Source organism: Notamacropus eugenii, chromosome 1 (assembly GCF_028372415.1).
Source record: "Notamacropus eugenii isolate mMacEug1 chromosome 1, mMacEug1.pri_v2, whole genome shotgun sequence".
NCBI lineage: Eukaryota > Metazoa > Chordata > Mammalia > Diprotodontia > Macropodidae > Notamacropus > Notamacropus eugenii.
The window spans coordinates 478191503-478213202 of NC_092872.1; the positions used below are offsets into that span (position 1 = coordinate 478191503).

Here is a 21700-nt window from a genome sequence, read left to right on the forward strand (position 1 = left end):
ACATACACTTTTCTCCACTTTTTCATCCTCAAAGCTTCTGCATGCTCGTTGACTTCATTATTTTTAACAAAATTGTTTCTATGATTAATTCTTTAACTCGCTCTTTAATATTAAGTTATTTATAGCCTCTAATTTTAATTGCTTCTTCAATGGCATTTTATTTAATGTAATTTTTATTACATCATGGTCAGTAAAAAATGTGTATAATATTTCTACTTTTCCACATTTGTAAGGTTTTTATGTCCCGATATATCAATAGCTAAGAATATGTATGTATACTTTTTTCTGAGGTCTATAAAATATAATTTTTCTAAAATTTTATTTAAGCTCTTAATTCTTTCTTGTTTACTTTTAATTAGATTTGCCTAGGGCCAATAAGGGATATTGTTATGTCCCCAACTATTATAATTTTATTTTTCTTCTCATAATCAATTTAATCTTTCCTGCAGTATTTAGAAACTATGTTATTTGAAACATGTATGCTAAGTATTGAAATCAATATATGTTATCAATGCTATCTTTTAGAAAAATGTCATTTTCCTCTTTATTTCTTTTAATTAAGTTTATTTTTGCTATTGCCTTTTCTGTAATCATAAGTGCTACCTCTGCTTTTCTGTGTTCAGCTGAGGTATAATAGATTTTGATTCTACCTCTTATTTTAACTCAGTGAGTCATTAAGTTTCAAGAATATTTCTTGTAAATGACCCATCATTGCATTTTGCTCAGTTATGATAGTTAATTGTTTATTTACTTCTATCTTATTCTCTTATACTTTTTCTTCTCTGTACTCCTTAGCCCTTGTTTATTTCAAGTTGTTACTCCTTTTATTCTTTTTTAACCTCTTCACTATCCCTTCTCTAAGCTTAAGATTTGTTTTGTTTTTGACCAATCTCTCCCTGAATCTATCTTCCCTCTTCTTTTCCTCTTTTATCTCTTTCTGTTCATACCTGTATCCCTATAGCCCTGTTGAGCAAACGTATTTCTAAACTAAATTGTCAGTGTGTTCTGCCATCTTCTGACCTGTTCATATGAAAGTAAAGTTTAAGTGATACCTGTTCCCCCAATTCCTTCCATGTTCACATACAGTTCTTTTTGTGCAAATCATGTATTATGTGTTAATAAGTTCCTCCATCTTTCCTTTCCTTCTCCTCTCATTTTTTTTAGCATATTCAAAACATAACAAAAATTTTTATACGTCTTCTGACTCATTTGACCAACTCCATGATTTCTTGTGACACCAGGATTCTGAAAGAACCCCAATCCCCCCTAAATTAGAATATAAATAGTTCATTCCCATGAAGTCCCTTCTGATTGTTCACTTATATTATCTCTTTACTTTTGGTTTTCTCTTAACTTCTCTATTTGTATTTCCATGTGTTCCTTTTCAGCTCCAATTTTTTTTGCCAGAAATATCTGTCTATTTCACTTTTTTTTTCCTTGTAGGTTACTTCACTGGGTAAATTATTCTTGGTTGTAGTCTTTTTGCCTTTTGCCTTTTGGAAAGGCACTCTCACTCTATGTTCTCTGCTCCTTTACAGAGATAGCTATAAAATCTTGTGTGATCTTGACTGTAGTTCTTTAATGTTTGAATTCTGTCTCTCTGGCTGCTTGCAGCATTTTTTCTTTTGTCTGGAAGCTCTGAATTTGGGCTATGAGATTCCTGGGAGTTTTCATTTTGGTGTTTCTTTTAGGAGATAATTAATGGCTTCTTTCTATTTTCAAATATTATTCTAATATGCTTGTCAATTTTCTTTAATGATTTCTTGAAATGTGATATTCATGGAGAGTTTTTTGGTCATAGTAGTCCTATAATTCTTAAGTAATTTCTCCTTGATCTGTTTTCCAGGTCAGTTGTATTTTATATGAAATAACTTACATTTTCCTCTATTTTCTCATTCTTTTGATTTTGCTTTAAGAATTCTTATCTCCCAGAATCATTTATTTCTATTTGATCAATTCTGATTTTTAGAGAGTTTGTTACCAAGATAAGGTTTTGTACCTCTTCTGTTAAGCTGTGGATCTTTTTTCTAAGTCATTCCTCCATACCTCATTTCTTTTATATTTTTTAACTCTTGAACCATTTCTTCAAAGAACTGTAATTTTTCTTGCAGGCAAGTTTTTTTTCCTTTTTCTTTGAGGTTTTAATTATAGGTGTTTTGGACTTATTCTCTTCTGGGTTTGTCTCTGGCATCACAAAAGTCCTTTATTATGTTTTCCTTTGCTCATTTTTGTTCCTGAGGCCTCAGGAATTCAGTTCTAGATCTTCCCACTGTAGGGATCAAATCAAGCTGATGATCTCTCCTTTGCCCAGGCCAGATTCTCCCTTTCTTCAGGGTAGGATTTCAACCCGTGTCTTTTCCTCTACGAGGATACCAAAGCTCCCTCCTGTGATCAGCCTTAGTTGCCACCCTTTAGATGAGGAGAGAGAGGAAGGAGAGGCCTTTTCTTTAATCCTCAGTTAAATCCAAGGTTGCCCTCCTCTGGTAGAATAACCTAGTCGAGGCCTATTCCATGAGGGGAAGGGAGAAGGAGTAGGGACTTTTTAATTTTTATTTGCCTTGGTACATCATTAGGGTCCTTTTCCTCCACAACACACTAAGGACCTCCCCTCCCTCACCCACCCCTGTTTTCCTCCCTCTAAAAGCATGTGGCAGACTGCACAGAAGGTTTTTTCTCTCTCAAACTGAGGGAGCTTTTTCCTCTTTTAGTATGGTAGGAGGTTGGGGGAGAAAGGGAAGTAGGATGTTTGCTTGCTTTCACCTTAGCTGAAGTCTTTCACTTTTGCCCTTAGGGTATTTTGGGATCACATTCACCACTTGCCTAAAGCAGGGATGAGTTGTTTGGTAACCCAGTTCATCAGTGGTGAGATAGAGTTGAGCTCTCCTGCTTCCTTCTACTCTGTCATCTTATTCAGCTTCAAACTGAAGTTGAGCCACAAATAGAGAAAGAAGAAAGATGGGAAATAGAGGGGAGAGGGAACCACCAAGACCTTAAGGCACAACTCCTAATTTATCTGCCACCCACTGCTACCATGATGACTAGCAAATTCGCACCATCTGTTAATCTTCCTATCCCTGTGTTAATCACCAGTAACCTCAGAGTAAACAACCCCCAACCTCCCTCTTCTAATCTCATCCCCATCTTCTTTAATCCTTACCATTCCTTGTCCCTTCCCAACTCTGCCCACTCCTTCCACAATGTCCTTTGGAATTTCCATTTCGCAATGAACACACCCAATTCTAAATTATTTCCACCATTCAACTCTTCTACTCTTCCTCATGTTTTCCTGAGCAGAGCTAAATAAGGTGGACTGGAAACACTACAAAGTTATGTTATCAAAGCGCAACTGAGCACTTGCTGCATGCAGCAGTGTACTCTTCCCTGATTCCGTAGCCTACTCTCTACAGAAGCTATTCTAAACCCTCTGTTCTTTCTTCAAAGCCTTTCACCCTGTCAACTGAGGACCCTGACTCTTAATTTTACTAAGAAAATTATTATTGGCCAAGAGCTTCCTCTTCCCTCTTCTTTATCCCCAATCCCTCTGACATAATCACTTGTTCTTTCCTCCAGTCTTTAACAATGAAACAGTCCTCCTTCTCTGTAAGACCAGCCCCTCTACAAGTGCTCCTGATCCTATCCCTCCTGTCTTCTCCACTAGACTGCAAATTCTATCACCTCCCACCTCTAACCTTCAAACTCTCCCTTGTCTACTAGTTCATTTCCTCTGGTCTTCAGACATGCCCAAATGACTCCCATACACAAAAAACTTGCATTACATCTATCAACTCTTCAAGTTATCATCTATCCACACCATTCCACCCTTTCTCAATTAAACTCTCAGAAAAAAGTTGTCTTTATTCACTGTTTCCATTTCCCCTCATCAACCTTTTGCAATCTGGCTTCCGAACTAATCACTCAACTAAAAATGCTCACCCTAAAGTTACTATCAATTTTTTAATTGCCAAATATGATGGTCATCCTTACTGACGTCTCTGCAACATCTGACACTGCTGATCACCATATTCTTTCTTCTCTGGGCTTTTTGGGTCACTACTTTTTCCAGGTTCTCCTTCTATCTATATAACTAATCACTCCTCAGTCTCCTTTTATTCATTTCAGTCATATCTAACTCTTCATCACCCCATTTGGAGTTTTCTTGGTTTGCTATTTCCTTCTCCAGTTCTTTTTACAAATGAGGAAACTAAAGCAAACAGGGTTAAGTGACTTGTCCAGGGTCACACAACAGCAAGTGCCTCAGGCCAGACTGGAACTCAAGAAGATGAGTCTTCCTGATTGCAGGCACAGCACTCTATCAATTCTAGCTATCATCTTGGTGCAGATGTTTCAAGGATCTATATATACAGTCCCTTCACTACTGCCTGTCTTTTAGATACTGCAAATTAGAGCCATCTCAAACTCAATAATTCCAAGATAGAACTTATTAGCTATCCCCTCAACCCCACTCCTCTATCAAATTTCCAGTTTCTATTTAAGGCACCACCATTCTTCCAGGCTCCCATATTCATATTAATGATATCCTTAACTCCTTCTTATTCAATATTCAATCAGTTGCCAAATCTTGCCATTTCTACTTCCATAACATTTCTCACATGCCTTTCTCTTTACTCAAACAGCCACCACCTTAGCTGAAGCCTTCATCATCTCTCTCCTGAATCATTGCCAGGACTTCATAGTTGGTTTCCCTGCCTCATTTCTCCCCACTCCAAATATCCTCCACATAACTGCCAAAGTGATTTTCCTTAAGCTCCAATATGTCACCCATCTATTCAATAAACTAGTGGCTATCTATTGCCTCCAGGATAAAAAATAAATTCCTCTAATTGGTTCTTAAAGTTCTTTATAACCTAACCCCACTCTACCTTTCCAGCTTCATTACATATGTTGTTGTTCAGTTGTTTCAGTCATGTCTGACTCTTTGTGACCCCATGTGGGATTATCTTGGAAAAATATTGTAGTGGTTTGCCATTTCCTTCTCCAGCTCATTTTACAGGTGAAGAAACTGAGGTAAACTGGTTTAAGTATCTTGCCCAGGGTCACACAGCTGGTAAGTGTTGAGCACTCTCTCTCTCCACTGTGCCACTTAACTGCCCTTAGATATGAACTTTCCTTTCCTGTACACCACAACTCAACCAAACTGGCCTTCTCTCTGTTCCTAACATATGGCACTCCATCTCCCCTCTCTATGTCTTTTCAATGGCCATCCCTCATGCTTGGAATGTATTCCCTCCTCACCCCCATCTCAGAGAATTCCTCATTTTCTTCAAGATATAGCTCAAGCATCATCTTCTACATGAGGTCTTTTCTGATCCTTGAAAATGCTAATATCCTCTCCCTCCTTATATATGTATATTTAATTATCTTGTACTTCTTGTCTTTATTCTGTACTTTCTAATTCTATGTATACTTGTATATGTACATGTTAACATCCCCCAAGAGTGCAAGCTCCCTGAGAGTAAAAATTATTTCATTCTTTGTCTGTTTCCCCAATACCTAGCCTAGTACTTGACATATAGAGAGGACTTGATAAATGTTTTTTCATTTAATTGACTAATTGCCATGATAATTGGCTTATCTGAAGGGTCATCAGGTGGAAGAAGGGACAGACTTATCCCATGAGGCTGCAGAGGGAAGAATTAGGACCAGCGGGTGGAAGTTACAGATTGATAGATTTTAACTCACTATAAGGGAGAACTCTGGTACACTTAAAGCTGTCTCGAAACAAATAGGCAGGATACCATGAGTGTAAAGTCCTAATCCCTTATGCGTATGGAAGTAGTTGTTTGATGACCACCTGGAATGATATAGGAGGGAATCCTGCAGTGGAGTGATATTGCACAGAATAACAAAATGACAGAACTGGAAGGGACATTAGAAACTAATTCAACTCCCTCATGTTATCTCTGAAGAAACTAAGACCATAGAAGCAAAGTGACTTACCAAAGGGCATAGTGGCACAATTGAGGCAAGAATATAAATGTCCTGATTGCTTACATGGCCAAGGGGCCATTAGGGTCCCTTCCAATGTTGAGATTTTATAATTTTATAATTCCATAAGAGAAGCTGTCATGGAAGTTGAAGTATAACTCTTTCAACCACCTGCTAATTCTAACCGTGGTCACCTTCTAGACAAGGCCTCCTGCCAGCCTGTCTTCATTATCATACCCTTGTTTAGCTTACCACAGTTCTGTTGCTATATGCATCTAACATCTCAGAATGGGTCCAGAAGGATAGTCTTTTAGGACCGAGGCAATAAAGGTTGATAAGGGAATGGGAAGAGGGTGGCAGTGGAACTCTTGGGTGCTTTACCCATCTTGTCTCTTATTTCACATAATTGAATTCTGTTATCCATTTGCCATCCTAGCTTAGGTAGAATGCCACTCTCTGACCAGCACAAGCCAAGTTAAAAATTAGTTTTCATATTTTGAAATAGATGAGAAAAGGCTGATTTAGGGGAAGGAGGGAAAATACTCCCTAGTCTTTGAGTTAAATGATGCTTTTCACCAGCTTGAAAAGAAGTCATTTTTCTTTTCAAATATAGGCAAAAAACCCAGGATTGGTGGAAAATTTTGAGGCACAAACTGCATTAGAACTTAAGGGCTCTGGTTTCCTATACTGATAACTTGTCACAGAACACTCATGTTAAAAACAAAGACATCCACCACCCACTAGCTGGTGCAAAAAACCCTCTTTAAAGCCTCTTTTTTTTAAAAAAAAGCTTCAAACCCTGTTAAGATAGACGTCTTACTGAAAAGGTAGCACTGTAAAATACTGATACAGAGGAAGAGGGCTCTACCCCTCTTAGGAGAAAGGGATGCTGCTCCAAAGGAGGTAGAGATTCATGACACCACAGATAAAGAACACTATTCTACAGACTTGCTAGGGGCTACATCTCAAGACTAATATCTCCTATAGCATTCAGACCCTGGCCCAGTACCCTACCCTGTCCTTTCCAAACCAAATGTCCTGGAAAAATCTGATCTACTACACAACCATAATTATCTGTATCATCAAGTGAACCAGGATGATCCAAAACAAGCATTAATCGTCCCATTTTTTCCTTGCTTGTCTTTAACCTACATCATGTGATTTATTTTGCCACTGATAAATTCTCCAAATTAAATCTGGCTTAGGTTAATATTTCATATTAAAATATGCCTCTCTGAGGATCCTCATAAATATTAGCCGAATGAATAAGCATGCAGTAACTAATGTCAGAAAAAAGACGTATGCTTTTGGGGGGGAAGTGAAGGGAACGGAGAGAATCAGCCCAGTTTAAACTCTGCCCCCAAGTAATCTTTAAGTGCTGAGCAAAGAATTGTTTCGTTGTCTCCATAGTATCCCTGCCACTTGGGGCCCACCAGTGAGTAGTGGCTGCAAACTTCTTGTGTGAGTGTAGCTAATCCCCTTCAGCTGCCTAATAAACACTCAAAGGAAAAAACTATGAAAACATCTATACCAGAGACCAGTTTGGCAGATATAAAGAAATCCCAAAGACTCAGTTCACCCACAAACTCCGTGCCCCGGGTTCAGAAGACTTCACAGTCAGATCAAGTACTTACCAGTCTGTGACCAAGACCCTAGCACTGCCCTGCGGAAGGTGAGACAGCTCAGGCAAAGTGCAGTCAGGCACCCTTACCTTGCTCTTGGGTGGCGCTGCTGCCGGCTGCTGCTGCTTGGCGATGTTCTCAGACAGGCACCAACACAGCCTCTTCTTCTGCTCTTGGGAGTATGCTTCCAAAGTTAATAAGCACTCCGCCTTCTGACGTCAAGGAAAACAGAAACAAGATCATCACCAATGCCCCGTTGCTGTTTCGTTCTAAGTATCCTAGACCCTGCTCCCATCTCTGAGAGAGAACAGCAAGTGTGTTCAAAGCCACAAATGCACATTAATCTTGGTTGACCCAGGGGCCAGGAAAAGAAGCTGCGAAGCTCACTGATCGAAAGGCCAGCTGGCAAGCACCCTAGGAGAGGCTGGGCTAGGGGAGACTGTGAGGGCTTTTCAGAGTAATGAGGTAGAGAGCAAATGTCAGTGAGGTCATACCATGTGACAGGCAACACAATGGAGGAGGCTGCTGGAGCAAAATCTGAAGAATGAAAGTGCTTGGGTATTTCGTACCAGTGTCATGAAAAGGCTAGCCCCACCCCAGCCCAACAGTGATCGTTCTTGGTTCTGAACTCCAAGGGCTCCTCTGGAAACCAGCTACGGTGGAAAGTCCAGGATTAGAAGCCAGAAAGCCAGGACTCTAATCTCAGTTTGCCCAGCTATCTGTGTGACTTTAGGCAAATCACTGAACCTACTGGAGCATTCATTTCCTCATCCTCAACATAGATAATAACTCACTGGTCGTGGTAAGGAATAAATGAGATCTATGTGAAAGTATTTTGTAAACTGTAAAGTACTATTCAAGTAAGGTTAATTATTCATCTTATACCTCCTACATATTGTTAGCAAGTTGCTATTTAATACCTATGTTTTTATTACACTTTTTACAAGTTGTATAGTTCTTTGTATGCCCCATAGCACAATGCTAAGCACAGAGCAGCTACTCAGTAAATGGTGAATGACTGATACGGATTTCTGACTTAAGATTAAACTCAGACTTGAAGGCTGGGTTAGCCCTAGAGCTCCTGAGAGTATTAATGTGATACTGAATAAAAAGGTGTTTAAGGTCTTTGGAAGAGCCCATGTTGGAATCACAGAAACTGTCATAGATCATGTGTCCTTCCCCACAAAGCCTGAATTAAGGTATTAACAATACAGGGCTATTATTTCATAAGCATAGATTCAGAGCTGAAACAGTTGACCATTTAATCCAATTTCTTCACTTTACAGATGAGGAAACTGAGGCCCAGAGTAGTTAAGTGACTTACCCAAGGTCACACAGACAGTCAGGATCTGATTCCAGATTCTCAAGCATTTTTTCTACCTGTACCATGAAATCAGATGGCTATTCAAAAAGTCAGACTAAAACTACACTTGAATGGAGGCAGCAGGAAAGTCAAGATGACATCTCAATGCCTTCTCTAGTCCTGCCATTTGGGGTCCACAATGAGCAACAGATGCTTAAAAAAAGGGATATGAGGTGGTTCAACAATCAATACCAACATTGAGTAATCCAGCCCACTAGAAGATGAGAGCTCCCTGTTTTAATCTTTATAAATGCACCATTCGCTTCACATGAAAAAACATTCAATCATATATTTTAAGCAGTATTAATTTTTTTTAAGAACAAAAAAAAGAGAAAAAAATTCTCCATCTAGATTTATGGAACTGTATATCTTTTAGCTTCTTGAGTGGGGCTCCCCTGGTGTAAAAGACTAGGAGAATGCTGTTATCGATTAAGCCCCTAATGTCAATTTGTGACAGCCTCCTCTGTTAGGAAAGCAGAATATCATGGTGTCAACTGATTGGGAGGAAAGATTTTGAAATCTATAGTGTAGATCCCAATGAAGGAGGTTTGGAACTAGCAAAAAGGACAGAATCATTCCTACCTTCCATGGAATGCTCTGCTAACTGGATGTGATTTCACACGTAATACCTGACCTCCCTCACTTCTGTCTTGGGAGCTGGTGCTCCCCTCTTAGAAAATTACCTGCCAGGATTTCATGCAACTCTTCAAAACCCATTAAGGTTTCTTAAGTAGATAGAGCTGCATCATTTCCTGGGCAATACTGATGTTCTTTACTGACTAGATCCTAAAGGTAGCAGGAGCTCAAATCATTTGAAAGAAAAATCAATAGCATCTAACAGGCTTAAGAGCAAGTGCAGAGTCACCTGGTGGGCTGCTGATAGTTTCGTGTACAACTGCCCTCTGGCAACAAGTACTTGGCAGTTCCTTTTTTAGGGATGATATTGGATAAACTTTGCCTGGTTTCTCACAATAAGAATGATGCATCTTTCATCAAATCTCAATGTAAAACTCTCACAAGTTTTATCCATTCTCTTGTCCTTAAGCAAAAAGGATCTTCAAGTACTTGGAATGTAAACTATTAATTCAGGGAAACCGAACTACTATTACTCAGTGCTATGTTAATGTGGGCTCCTCCTGACCCACCTTCCAGGTCCGCTGCTCAAAAATGCTATTTCTTCTGGTAAAGTCAAACCTAATTCAAAAGAATTCCAACTGTCCCTAATTCAAAAGAATTCCAATACAATACAGTTCACTGTTACATTGGTTTTGATAAATAATATTGGCCAAATCATAAATGCATAAATGCACAGTTAGCCTATAACCTTAATCCTGCCACTGACATCAGTTTTGTAAAGGGGTTCTACTATATTCCTAAGGACAGATGCAAAGGATTGACCTTACTCCCTCTGAATTTGGAAGTTTAGAAAAAACATGTTCTACCTCCCTTCAGAAACAAGAGAAAACTCTTGAGTTCTCTGACTCAGGAACAGCAGCTGCATTTTGAGCCTTAAGGAAGCTCCAAGTGTACATCCCAATACATGGGTCCTTCAAGCATTGCCAGTCATAAATAGCTCAACTCATTGGTTAGATAAAGGAAGTTATGAAAGTATGAATAATTTCCAATCCCTCATGTCCCCACCCACAGAGAGACCTTTACCCCACAGAAAATGGGACAAGTGACACTTGATTGCAAAGCCTGGCGGGGAGAAATCTGAATTTAATCCTACTCTCAACGACTCTCTTCTTCTGATGTACCATCATAATCAAATATAATTTACTGAGATCCTAAAAATGGGATTGAAATCATGCCATCAGAGAAAAAAAGTTAAAGAATATATTAGAAAACTAGACTAAGAAAACAGATGAGAAAGAAGGTATTTATCACACAAAAAAGTATGTATATATAGATACGTGTATGTGTGTGTGTGTGTGTGTGTGTGTATATACATGTGTATATGTATTATATGTGTGTATATGTATATATGTGGCTTTTTACACAAATAAAAGTAAAGCAAAAGAAAAGCTATGGATAAGAAAAAATCTTTACATTAAATATCCCTATTAAAGGTCAGAAATCCAGAACTGACACATATCTGAAAGATGAGGAACAATTTTCTAACACACAAGTATACAAGTAGGTGGAGATCCTGATCAGACTCAAAAGAAGAAATACAAACTATTAATAACCATTGAAAAGTTGCTCAAGCTCAACAATAAAAATGCAAATTAGAGTCACTCTGAGTATCACCTCATAACCACCAAATTAACAAATATAGGAAAAAATGAGAAAATTCATTATTTGATGGGCTGTAGAAAGACAGATGTGCTATTTTACTGCTAGCAGAGCTAAGAACTGATTCAGAACTGGAATATGCTAGAAAAGTTATTAAATTGTTCATCTCTTTGATACAAAGATCCATCTCTACAAAAAAAAATATTTATAATAGCTTTGTCATTGCAAAAAAACGGAAACAAAGTATGTGACCAATGATTGGGGAATATTCAGAGCAAAGCATTACATGTGGATGTAATGAAATATTACTAAAAATCAATTTCACAAATACAGGGTGGGAAAAGTATGGATAGCTGTCTCCCTAAAAAAGATCTGAGGATTTTAGTGGACTTTAAGCTCAAAAATAATTCAGTAATAAAAAGTGACATCAGAAAAAGAGGCATTGCTTCTGGAAATAAGTCTGTACTCTGACTTGGTCAGGCAGAAGTAGTGGAGTAGTGTTCAGTTCTGGGTGCTACATTTTAGGAAGGATACTGATAAATTGGAAAGTTCAACAACTGGGATGGCCTTGAGTCCACAACATATAAGAATCAATTGAGAGAACTGAGATTGTTTAGCCTGGAGAAAAGAAGATTCAGTTGAAAACATGAAAGCTGTCTTCAAATATTTCAAAGTCAGTCAGTCAATAAGCATTTATTAAGTACCTACTATTTGCCAGACAATGTGCTTAGTCCTGGGATATAAATATGGGGGAAAAAATAAAAGACAATCCCTGCCCTCAAGTAGCTTATAATCTAATGGGGACAGATAATATATAAAAGAAAGCTGAAAAATCTGGGGAGCGGGGGGAGGGGGGAGGGATTGAGAGAACTTCTGGGAGTATGGGAGAGAAAGAATTCAGAGAAGTCCCAATGTCATGCAGCCACATGAGAAATGAGTGGTTGTTAAATATTGTTAAGGCATTAGATCTGTTTTCTCTTCTAGTTCTCCTATAACCTGTTAAGTCATTTCAGTCTCCTTTCTGGATCATCATCAAGGACATGCCCCCTAATTCCAGGTGTATTCCAAAGCTCTGTCCTAAGTCCTCTTTGTTTTTTCTCTACACTTTCTCACTTGGTGACTTCATGAGTTTCCATGAGCTTATTTATCATCATCTCCATACAGATGACTCACAGATCTATATATGCAGACCTACTGCTTCTTCTGAATTCCAGTCACACATTGCCAACTTTCTATTAGTCACTTTGAACTAGATGGTCTCAAATTCAACATGTCCCAAAAAAGCGAATTCTTTTTCTTCCAAAATCAATTTCTCTTCTGAATTTCCCCTATTTCCACTGCATCCTTTCAGTCACCTGGTCTTGCAACCTTGGTGTCATCTTTGACCCCTCATTTTCCTTATGCCACATATCTAATCAGTTTCGAAATCCACCATTTCTAACCTCCACAACATTTCTGTGTAAGAGTGGGGACTTCCACCAAAGTTAATATAATGATAGAGGCCAAGCCAGATGATTGAAATAATCTATCCAAAAAAAAAACACCAAACAAAAAAACCAGGTATGAACAATTACTTGATTAATTTGAAATAGGGTTCCTTGATTATTGGGCAAAAATAAATGGCATCAAACCAGATATAACTTCTGAGTAGCTGAAAGAATTAAATACATCTCTAAGCCTATGTAAAAAAGAGTAAACCAGTTCAGAGTCATATCAGTGTTTCTTGGTGGAGCAGCTCTATTCAAGCCCAAGACAGAATTACTTGGGAAAGGGTTTCTCCCCTTCTCTCATCTCCCATCTGCTGGGTGACAGCGCCAGTTTGGTCCTGTCAGAGGTACCACTGGTAACCAGAGTCAGTAACAGAATCTATCAGAGCTGGTAACAATAACCATAGAAGTTAAGAGGTGACCAAGCAGCAACTTTGCTATAGTTATACCTTGCCAAGTCACCAATCCTTTGAACCTGGCAGAGAGCAGTCTCTGTGGACAACTTCATGAAGACCATATCAACAGAGAAAAGGCCCTATGGTAATCAGGAGTATGAGCTTATCCTTTGACTACAGGTGTTTCTACATATATGCCTCACTACCAATGTATTCTAAGATTAAGCTCACTCTTCCCAGGGTCTTCCTTGTATATACATAAGGAAATTAGGCCCTCCTATTGAAAGAGAGTGCTTTATAACTATTACTCTTACTCTACCTTCTCAGGAAATATCCTTTCCTTAAAGCTAACTGAAGCAACTAGCTGATAGTCAACAAGGAAGCACATAGGTGGATGCTTGTGAGCAGCAATACTAGAAACCCAAGATAATCAGGATTATCCCTAGAACCCAAAAGGAAAAACAGGCAGCCTCTGAGGATCTCTCTCACCAGTGAGAATGAGCATTAGGGAATTAGTGCCAAAGGAAATGTTACCCTCACATACATCCCCCTTCTTTACGTTCACATAGCAATTACTCTGGTCCAGGCCCTCAGTATCTCTCACCTGCACTATAGCAATAGCCTCCTCTTTGGTACTCCTGCCTCCAATCTCTCCCTATTCCCATCCATTCTCCAACAGCTGCCAAAGAGATTTTCCTAAAGCACAATTCTATTTCATATCCTCCCTCTTTACAATTTAATAAACTTCAGTAGTTCCTTATTACCTCCAGCATGAAAGATATATTCCTCTGTCTGACATTTAAAGCTATTTACAATCACTTCCTGTACTCTTTAGTGAAACCAAGCTGACCTTCCTGTTTCTTTCACTCCCTATCCCATCACCATGACTGCACCAACCATCCAGGACTCCCTCCCCACTTCTTGGAATCTCTGGCTTCCTTCAAAAATCAACTCACGCCATCTACTACACATGAGTTTTCCAGGCCTCCTTGATATTAGTGCCTTCTTCCACCAGGGCTATTCTGTATGTATTTTATGGGTACATGTCATCTCCCCATTAATATAAACTCTTCAAGGACTGTTACACTTTTGTCTTTGTATCTCCCATGTCTAACCAAGAGCCTAGCATTAAGTGGAAACTTAAGAAATGCTTCTTGATTGATTTGCTGTCGACTTGTTGAACAAAAAGACATTTTTAAAAGACATTAAAAAAACAAACCACAACTCTCCACCAACAAAAATTACTTTACACTTCTTGGTCTAGGGAAGGACTAGTAGAATTTTTTTGAGCATTTAAAGAGTTTGAAAGAATAGTCAAATTAAGTGTCCCAAGTCTACTGAAAGAAATGTGTTTTTAACTTTAGGAGGCTAAACGACACAGATTGCCAATGCTAAGGTCACAACCATTAGAAAAGGTGACAGCTGATGGATGTATAAAGTTGTTCAGGGTACTGATGAATCTCTGAAACTTCTTTGGACAGGTTAAAAAGAAAAAAGACAAGGTAGCTAGAGAAACTGTATTTTTGCACATATCATTTGACACAAGTTCAAGCAGTCAACAATACTTTGGTATAAGATACAAGAAGAAATGGTTCTTTGTGGTATTTTATATTGATCAATTTGACCTACTAATGTTTGAAAATGTGTATGAGGGTCCCACATGTATAAAAATATTTATAGCAGCTCTCTTTGTGGTAGCCAAGAACTGGAAATCAAGGGGATGCCCATCAGTTGGGGAATGACTGAACAAGTTGTGGTATATGAATGTCATGGAATCCTATTGTGCTGTGAGAAATGATGAAGACTTCAGAGAGTCCTGGAAGGACTTATACGAACTGATGCTGAGTGAAAAGAGCAGAACCAGGAGAACTTTGTACACAGCAACAACCACAAGTATGTGAGGAATTTTTCTTAAGCACTTCACAGCAATGCAAGGACCTAAAAAATTCCCAATGGACTCTTGAGGCAAAATGCCTTCCACATCCAGAGAAAAAACTATGGAACTGGATTGCAGAATGAAGCAGACCATTTTCTCTTGTGTTATGTTTTGTTTTGGTTTATGGTTTCTCCCAGTCATTTTAATTCTTCTATGCAACATGCCTAAGAAGAAAATGTATTTCATAAGAAAAAAATGTGTATGAAGTGAAAAAGAAGTTTTTTTAAGAGCAAAAAAATTCTTCCATAATAATTGTCATACCTGTGTACTGAAGCCCCAAACTGAAATTTAACCTAGGTCTCTAACTTGATATTTTGTTACTTTTTCCTGGCTTTATTCCACACAAATAAAAATGGTTCTTTTTTTAAACTGAAATCTTAATTTATATCTTGTAAACAGATAAAAGTAAATTCATGCTAAGTGGTTTATAAGAAACATGAATTCATTCTTAAATTTTAATATAATTGAATATGGCATCATAATTCTGCAGTCATTCTTCTCAATGGAGTATTTGAGAATATAATGAAAAAAAGATACAGATGTCATTAGCTGTCTGTCTCTCACGCAAACACACACACGCAAACACACACACACACACACACACACACACACACACACACACACACAGCTAGTATCCAAGAGTCTACAGAGAAATAAGATGAACACATCTGGAGAGCTGTGACTTCTTAGGGCTGAGATGGGAGGAGTATAAATTGGGTCCCTTTCTTTCAAAGCAATCACCAGTGACAAATAAGCTGGCAACAAATTTAAAGAAAAACTTGTTCACAATCCAGATAAAATGTAATCTGGTCTAAAGGCAACATCATGATACTCGGTGAATGCAAAACTTTCCCAGGTCATTTCCTTGGCAAAGGAGGGACACTCTTATAAGACATTTTGCTGGGCCTATTGCTGTCTCTCTAACTAAAAACAGCAGCTTCTATTGTTTGGAACTCTGAAGTTCCAAACTAGCTACAGCTTTGGTGGCTGGTATGGGTAAAGACATAATCAAGCTGTGATTAGCAAATACTGAACAGAAGGATGCAGATGGTACTAAGAGGACATCAGTCATTTACCATCAGATAAAATTGATTTGTCAGGTGCAGAACTATTGGACTATTTACACTTCTTCGAAAAACATGTTTTTCCTAGAAGCCTTCCCAAAAAGATCAGAGGTAAAGCAAGGAAGTCCATTATCACCACTTTTAGCATTATATTAGAGATGCTTGCTATAGCATTAAGACTATGATGGTATACTTACAGAATCCTAGAGAATCAATTAAAAATCTAGTTGATGGTTTCAGGAAAACCTGGGAAGTCTTATATAAACTGATGCAAAGTAAAATAGGCAAAACAAGTAGAGGAACATTATACACAGTAAGAGCAATATTGTAATGATGATCAACTGTGAAACACTTAGCTATTCTGATCAAGACAATGATCCAACATAATTCTAAAGGACCCATGATAAAAAATGTTGTCTACCTCCAGAGAGAGAACTAATGAACTCTGAGTACAGATTGAAGTATACTTTTTTTACTTTCTTTTTCTTGTTTTTTTCTGTGTTTTCTTTTCCAACATGGCTAATATGGAAATGTTTTACATGATTTCACATGTATAAGTGATATGTTTTCACTTCCCTTCTCAAAGGGTGGGGGAAGAACAAGAGGGAGGGAGAAATTTTGGAACTCAAAATTTTTAAAAGCAAATGTTGAATAGAGCACCAGCCCTTAGTTCAAATCTGGCCTCAGACACTTGACACTTACTAGCTATTTGACCCTGGACAAGTAACTTAACTTTGATTGCTTTGATAAAAAAAAAAATATTAAAAAAATTTTTAAGCAACTGGGAAATATTTAATGAAATATTAAAAGCATAGTTTCCCTCCCAGAGTAAGGCCATTTTTTTTCTATCAAATAAGTAAGTTGCCCAGGGTCACACAGACTGAAGCCAGATATGAACTCACATTTTCTTGACTCCAAACCCAGTGCTATATCCACTGTGCTACTTAACTGCCACAAAGATAGTCTCTGCTATAAAGAAGTTTAAATAAAGATTGTTGTTAAGTCATCTCAGACTCTTTGTGACTCCTTTGGGGGAGTGGTTTGCCATTTTCTTCTCCAGTTCATTTTACAATGATGAAGCTGAAGGAAACAGGGTTAAGTGCCCTTTGTCCATTTTCTGAATGTCTTTGTGGTAGCCAGAACTGGACATAGTAAATACTGCTTCCTAGCCCTTATTTTTCACGGTCTTCTACCATAACCTAAAGTCATTGGTTCTTTCCATAACTGCTTAAAGAGTGACCCATTTTTAATACTATGCAAATGAGACAATGCTCTCATATGTTTTAAATCAGAACAACAATGCTGACCATAGCACACTGTCCCATGGGATTGGTCTTGCATGGCTGGTGTTTGTCAGAGACCAAAATCATTTTTTCAACCTTCCTGCAATCTAAAGCATCACCAAGTTTTGTTTAGTTTTGTTTTGGTTTTGGTTTTGTTTAAAAAGTTTTGGGGAGAGGTGGGTTGCTATTTGTTTCTTTTTTTCTTTTTACTATCTTGCTGCCATGGCTCTGCATGTCACCAGGTGGTAGTATATTAAAAGAAATCTCTAACCTTACCCTGAGTTAGAACCCAAAATCCAAACACAGTTTCTCTGGCCAACTTCAATGAATGTATATATATTATGGCATGCCAAAGCCAGGCATAGAATCTTGCCTATTCTTTCCCAATAGGTCAAGACATAGGTACCAAGGGCATACTCAAGAAACTTCAACACACAATTTCTTGATTGGGTAACAACCTCATCTTTGCCTTACACCAACATAGCTAGAATCTAATACTTTATTCCATATAATGAAAAACACATAACTTTATCTGTTTGACAGATAAAATCTCTAGTTTCTCCTACATAAAATTAATCAATCAATAAGCATTTATTATCTACTATCTACTAGACACTATGCTAAGTAATGGGGATTCAAAGAAAAAACTCCTACCCTCAAGAACCTTATATTCTAACAAGGAAGACAATGTGTATACATAATATGCATTAATATAATTAACAATATTAATTGTGTAAATAACATGAAATATTATATTAATAACATTGTATAACTTGCATAAATGTACATACACACAGAAAATACATACAAAGTACATACAAGGTAACCTTAGAGGGGAAGGCACTGGCAGCCTATTTTCTACCAGAGGGCAGAGAAAAGAAGGGAAACTTCTTGATAGCCATTCTGATATGTGTGGCCATTTGAAACTACTATAGGCTAAACTGTGGGTTTCTGGACTCTCAAGGTAATTCACTTATAGAAATTCTTCCTGGAAAATCCTGAGCCACTCATACAAAAGAAAATATCCCCCCCACCTCTCATTTTCTCCCTCCATTCCTCCTTCCCTCTCTTTTCCCTTTCCCTTCCCCATTCTGTCCTCTTTCCCCTCCTTTCTTTCCCTCTTTTCCTTTCCATCATTCTACCCTTCCCATGTTATAATTAGTATTCCATTAAGAGAAAAAGATTATTCTTCAGTCACTACAAAATTCCCATCCCTAAATCCCTCTGCGTCAGATCAGCAAGGATGCTTTCTGTACATCAGTGAAGGGAAAGGCCCAAAACTAATATATACTCATCAACCATTAGCAGAGTGGTAGGCTACAGGCCCCCAGAGATCAATGACCCAAGGAAAAGTGCTTTTCTTTGTGAAAAACAAATTGAGCCCAACAAAATGGAATTTTGCTGACCATTAAAGAAATTAAGGGTCTCTGTGCAGATGCTACCCAGGGGAGTTAGAATCACAGAATCATAATAGCTGGAAGGGACCTTGAGAGGTCAACTAGTCAAATCTACTGACTTCAAAGAAAGTCATTCTCTAAACCACCCAGAAATAATGGCTGTCCTGAAGCTCCCTAGGGAAAGAGATTCCACAGTCTCGCTCATCGCTCTATTCTAATGCTATTACCTAGCCACTAAAGTTCTTTCTTTATGTATAACCCAAATCTCTCCTCCTTTAACTTGGGACCATTTCTTCTTAGAATTTAAAGCTCAGATGTTAAAGCTCAAGGGCTCAGTTAGAACTAAAAAGTATAGTACAAAGTGTGCCACTGGACTGGGAATCAGGAAGACCTGAGTTAAAATCCTACCTCAGATACTAGCTATGTGACCCTGAGTAAGTCATTTAACCTCTCTCAGCCTCAGTTTCCTTGTCTGTAAAAGGGGGATAATAATAACACCTACCTCATAGAGTTGTTGTCAGAATCAAATGAAGTATCATATGCAAAGTATTCTGTAAACTACAAGGCACTACATATAATAATGATAGTTACTGTTATCATCATCATCATTAAAGGGACCTTGGAGGTCCTTTCTTGTACAGGAATGAAACCGAAGGCAAGAAAAGAGAAGCTATTTGCTCAATCACACGTGCTTGACAGAAGCCAGAACTATCCAATTCACTGAAAATGAACAACAACAGAAAGCAAGCCCCACATATTTATTAAGCACCTGCCATATACTTGGCACTGTGCTGATCTTATGTTTGAACAGTGTTACACTTCTGAGACAATTTCCCATCTATTACCACTTTCATCCTTTTATCACTTCTGTTAGGGAAACAATACAAAAAATTTAAAAAATACAAAAACCAAAGTTCACAGAGATTAAACAGCTTGCTCGAGCTCAAGTTTCTACAGCTCTTTTTAGGTTTCCAAAGTGCTCTTTACACAACCCTGTGAGTTAGTGCAAGCATTATGATCCCAACTTTACAAGTAAAAAAATGAAGGCTCCAAAAAGTGAAGAGATTTATCTGGGACTGCTACACAGCTAGGGTCACAGTCAGAATTCAAACCCATATTTCCGGATTCCATGTTCAGCCCCCTTTCCACTGAGCCATATTGCCTCACATATGTGTTATGGTAGTGCTGGGCCTGGACTACAAGCCCTGCAAGCCAAAGGCTCAGCCCACACCCCCACCCTTCCCACCCTTCACTGAAGAACAAAGGTCATCCCTGCCGTGCCTTGTTACTCAAGAGGACAACCCCAAATACACAGTACTCACCTCTGCCAAATAGAGTACACAGAATTTCAAGTCTTCTGACAAACCTTCAGAGGAAAAAAAAGAGAAACACTAACATTAGTGTTACCACCCAAGGATGCCACTCTTTTTCCTTAAGGCAACAACTTCCTAAAGCCTACAATGGGCAGTGTTTATTACCTAAGAAATATACAACTTCCAGCTGCCCAGAAGAGTACTCTATATGCCAAATGACCAAATAAAACACTATAAAACAACATGCATAACACATGTTCACAAAAGCTAAAATAACATTATTTGTCTAATGAAGAGACCAAAAGGAAGACAAATATATGACAGGTAGGAAAGGAAAAAACAAAACAAGCAACTGTAGAGAGCAGAGAATGGCTATTAAAATGTGCAAGAATAAGGGTCTCAGTTAAAAATTAAATAAGTGGCAAGATAAATGACAATCACAAGGGACTCTTTGAAGGCAACAGGATCACACCTACCACACCTGAGACTAGCCCTTAGAGGATTACAGGGTTAAAAATGGAATCCAAGAAAAGCAGAGCTGGCACATCAGAGCACGTCAAGGTGGAAGCAGGCCTGGCCAAGAGAGAGAGGGTGTTCTGAACTCAAAAAAAAGTCCTCTTCTTTTGACAAAAATAACTCTAGAGAATGGAGGTGCATAAATTATCAGAGCAGGATTAAAATACCATTTGAGAACACACAATTCCTTTCATTCTGATTTAGTTTTCACTAAACAACTTTTTGAACTGTCATTTAGGTTTCCTGAATGTGCTGGTCCACTGAAGAGATTATGTCTTATGCAGAACATTAGTCACAGTCTGTAGAGGTATATCCAACTGTAAATTAGCGAGTTAGTTTTGACACTATTCAATCTCATGGAAGAATGTTTCAAAGACCTTTAATAAGTCCCTACTGAGCACAGAATATATTGGATCCAAATTCCCTAGCCTGGCATTCAAGACCCTTCGTATCTGCCTTTCCTCTCCCATCACTTCCTTACAGGAACTCCAACTCCATGCTGAGTGCTCTCCTCTCTGTTCCTGGAATGCCCTACGTGCCTTTGATTCACCTTTTTTTTTTTTTTTGCATGTTGTATCTCTTCTCCATCTATCAAAATCTAATCACCCCTCAAGGCCCAACTCAAATCTCACTTCCTCTGTGAAGTCTTCCCTAATCACATTGCCCACCATGTGTTCTCTCTTATAAAACACTATGGCACTTACTATCGAGACCCTTTCATCTGATACATAAACTTCCCTGTACTGTAACTATTTTAATATGCCTTTGCCTTATGCTTCCAATGGGACACAACCAGACTGTAGTCAGCTTCAGAGCAGGACTGTGTCTTGTCCTGCCTTTTACCACTAGGATAGACAGGGAGAGAAAGTGTGGTATAATGGAAGGGCCACTAGCTTTGAATCAGAAGATCTATGGCCAAACCACCTTTGACACTAATAACTGTGACCATATGCAAATCACAACCTCTCAGGACCTTATTTTCTTCTTCTATAAAACAAAGACAATAATACTTGCAAACGGTTGCAAGGGAAACATTTTTTAAAATCTTAGAAGTGCTATGTAAATGTGAGTTGCATATTAGTATTATTCAATAGTTGGACAAAAAGATTTTTAAAAGCTTATTAAGAAGCATGACATGCCGTC

At 38.3% G+C, this 21700-nt stretch overlaps 1 protein-coding gene across 7 annotated transcripts in view; it reads right to left on the reverse strand.

The window, feature by feature from the left end:
• The window catches only part of RGS3 (regulator of G protein signaling 3), a 176536-nt gene that overhangs the window by 71447 nt on the left and 83389 nt on the right, over positions 1-21700 (reverse strand). For all 7 annotated transcript variants that reach the window (XM_072632445.1, XM_072632444.1, XM_072632446.1 and 4 more), the window contains 2 exons: positions 20051-20094; positions 7658-7780 (listed from right to left, as the gene is read on the reverse strand). In XM_072632445.1, coding sequence (XP_072488546.1) covers positions 7658-7780; positions 20051-20094 — 167 coding nt within the window. The remainder of the gene's footprint in view (positions 1-7657; positions 7781-20050; positions 20095-21700) is intronic.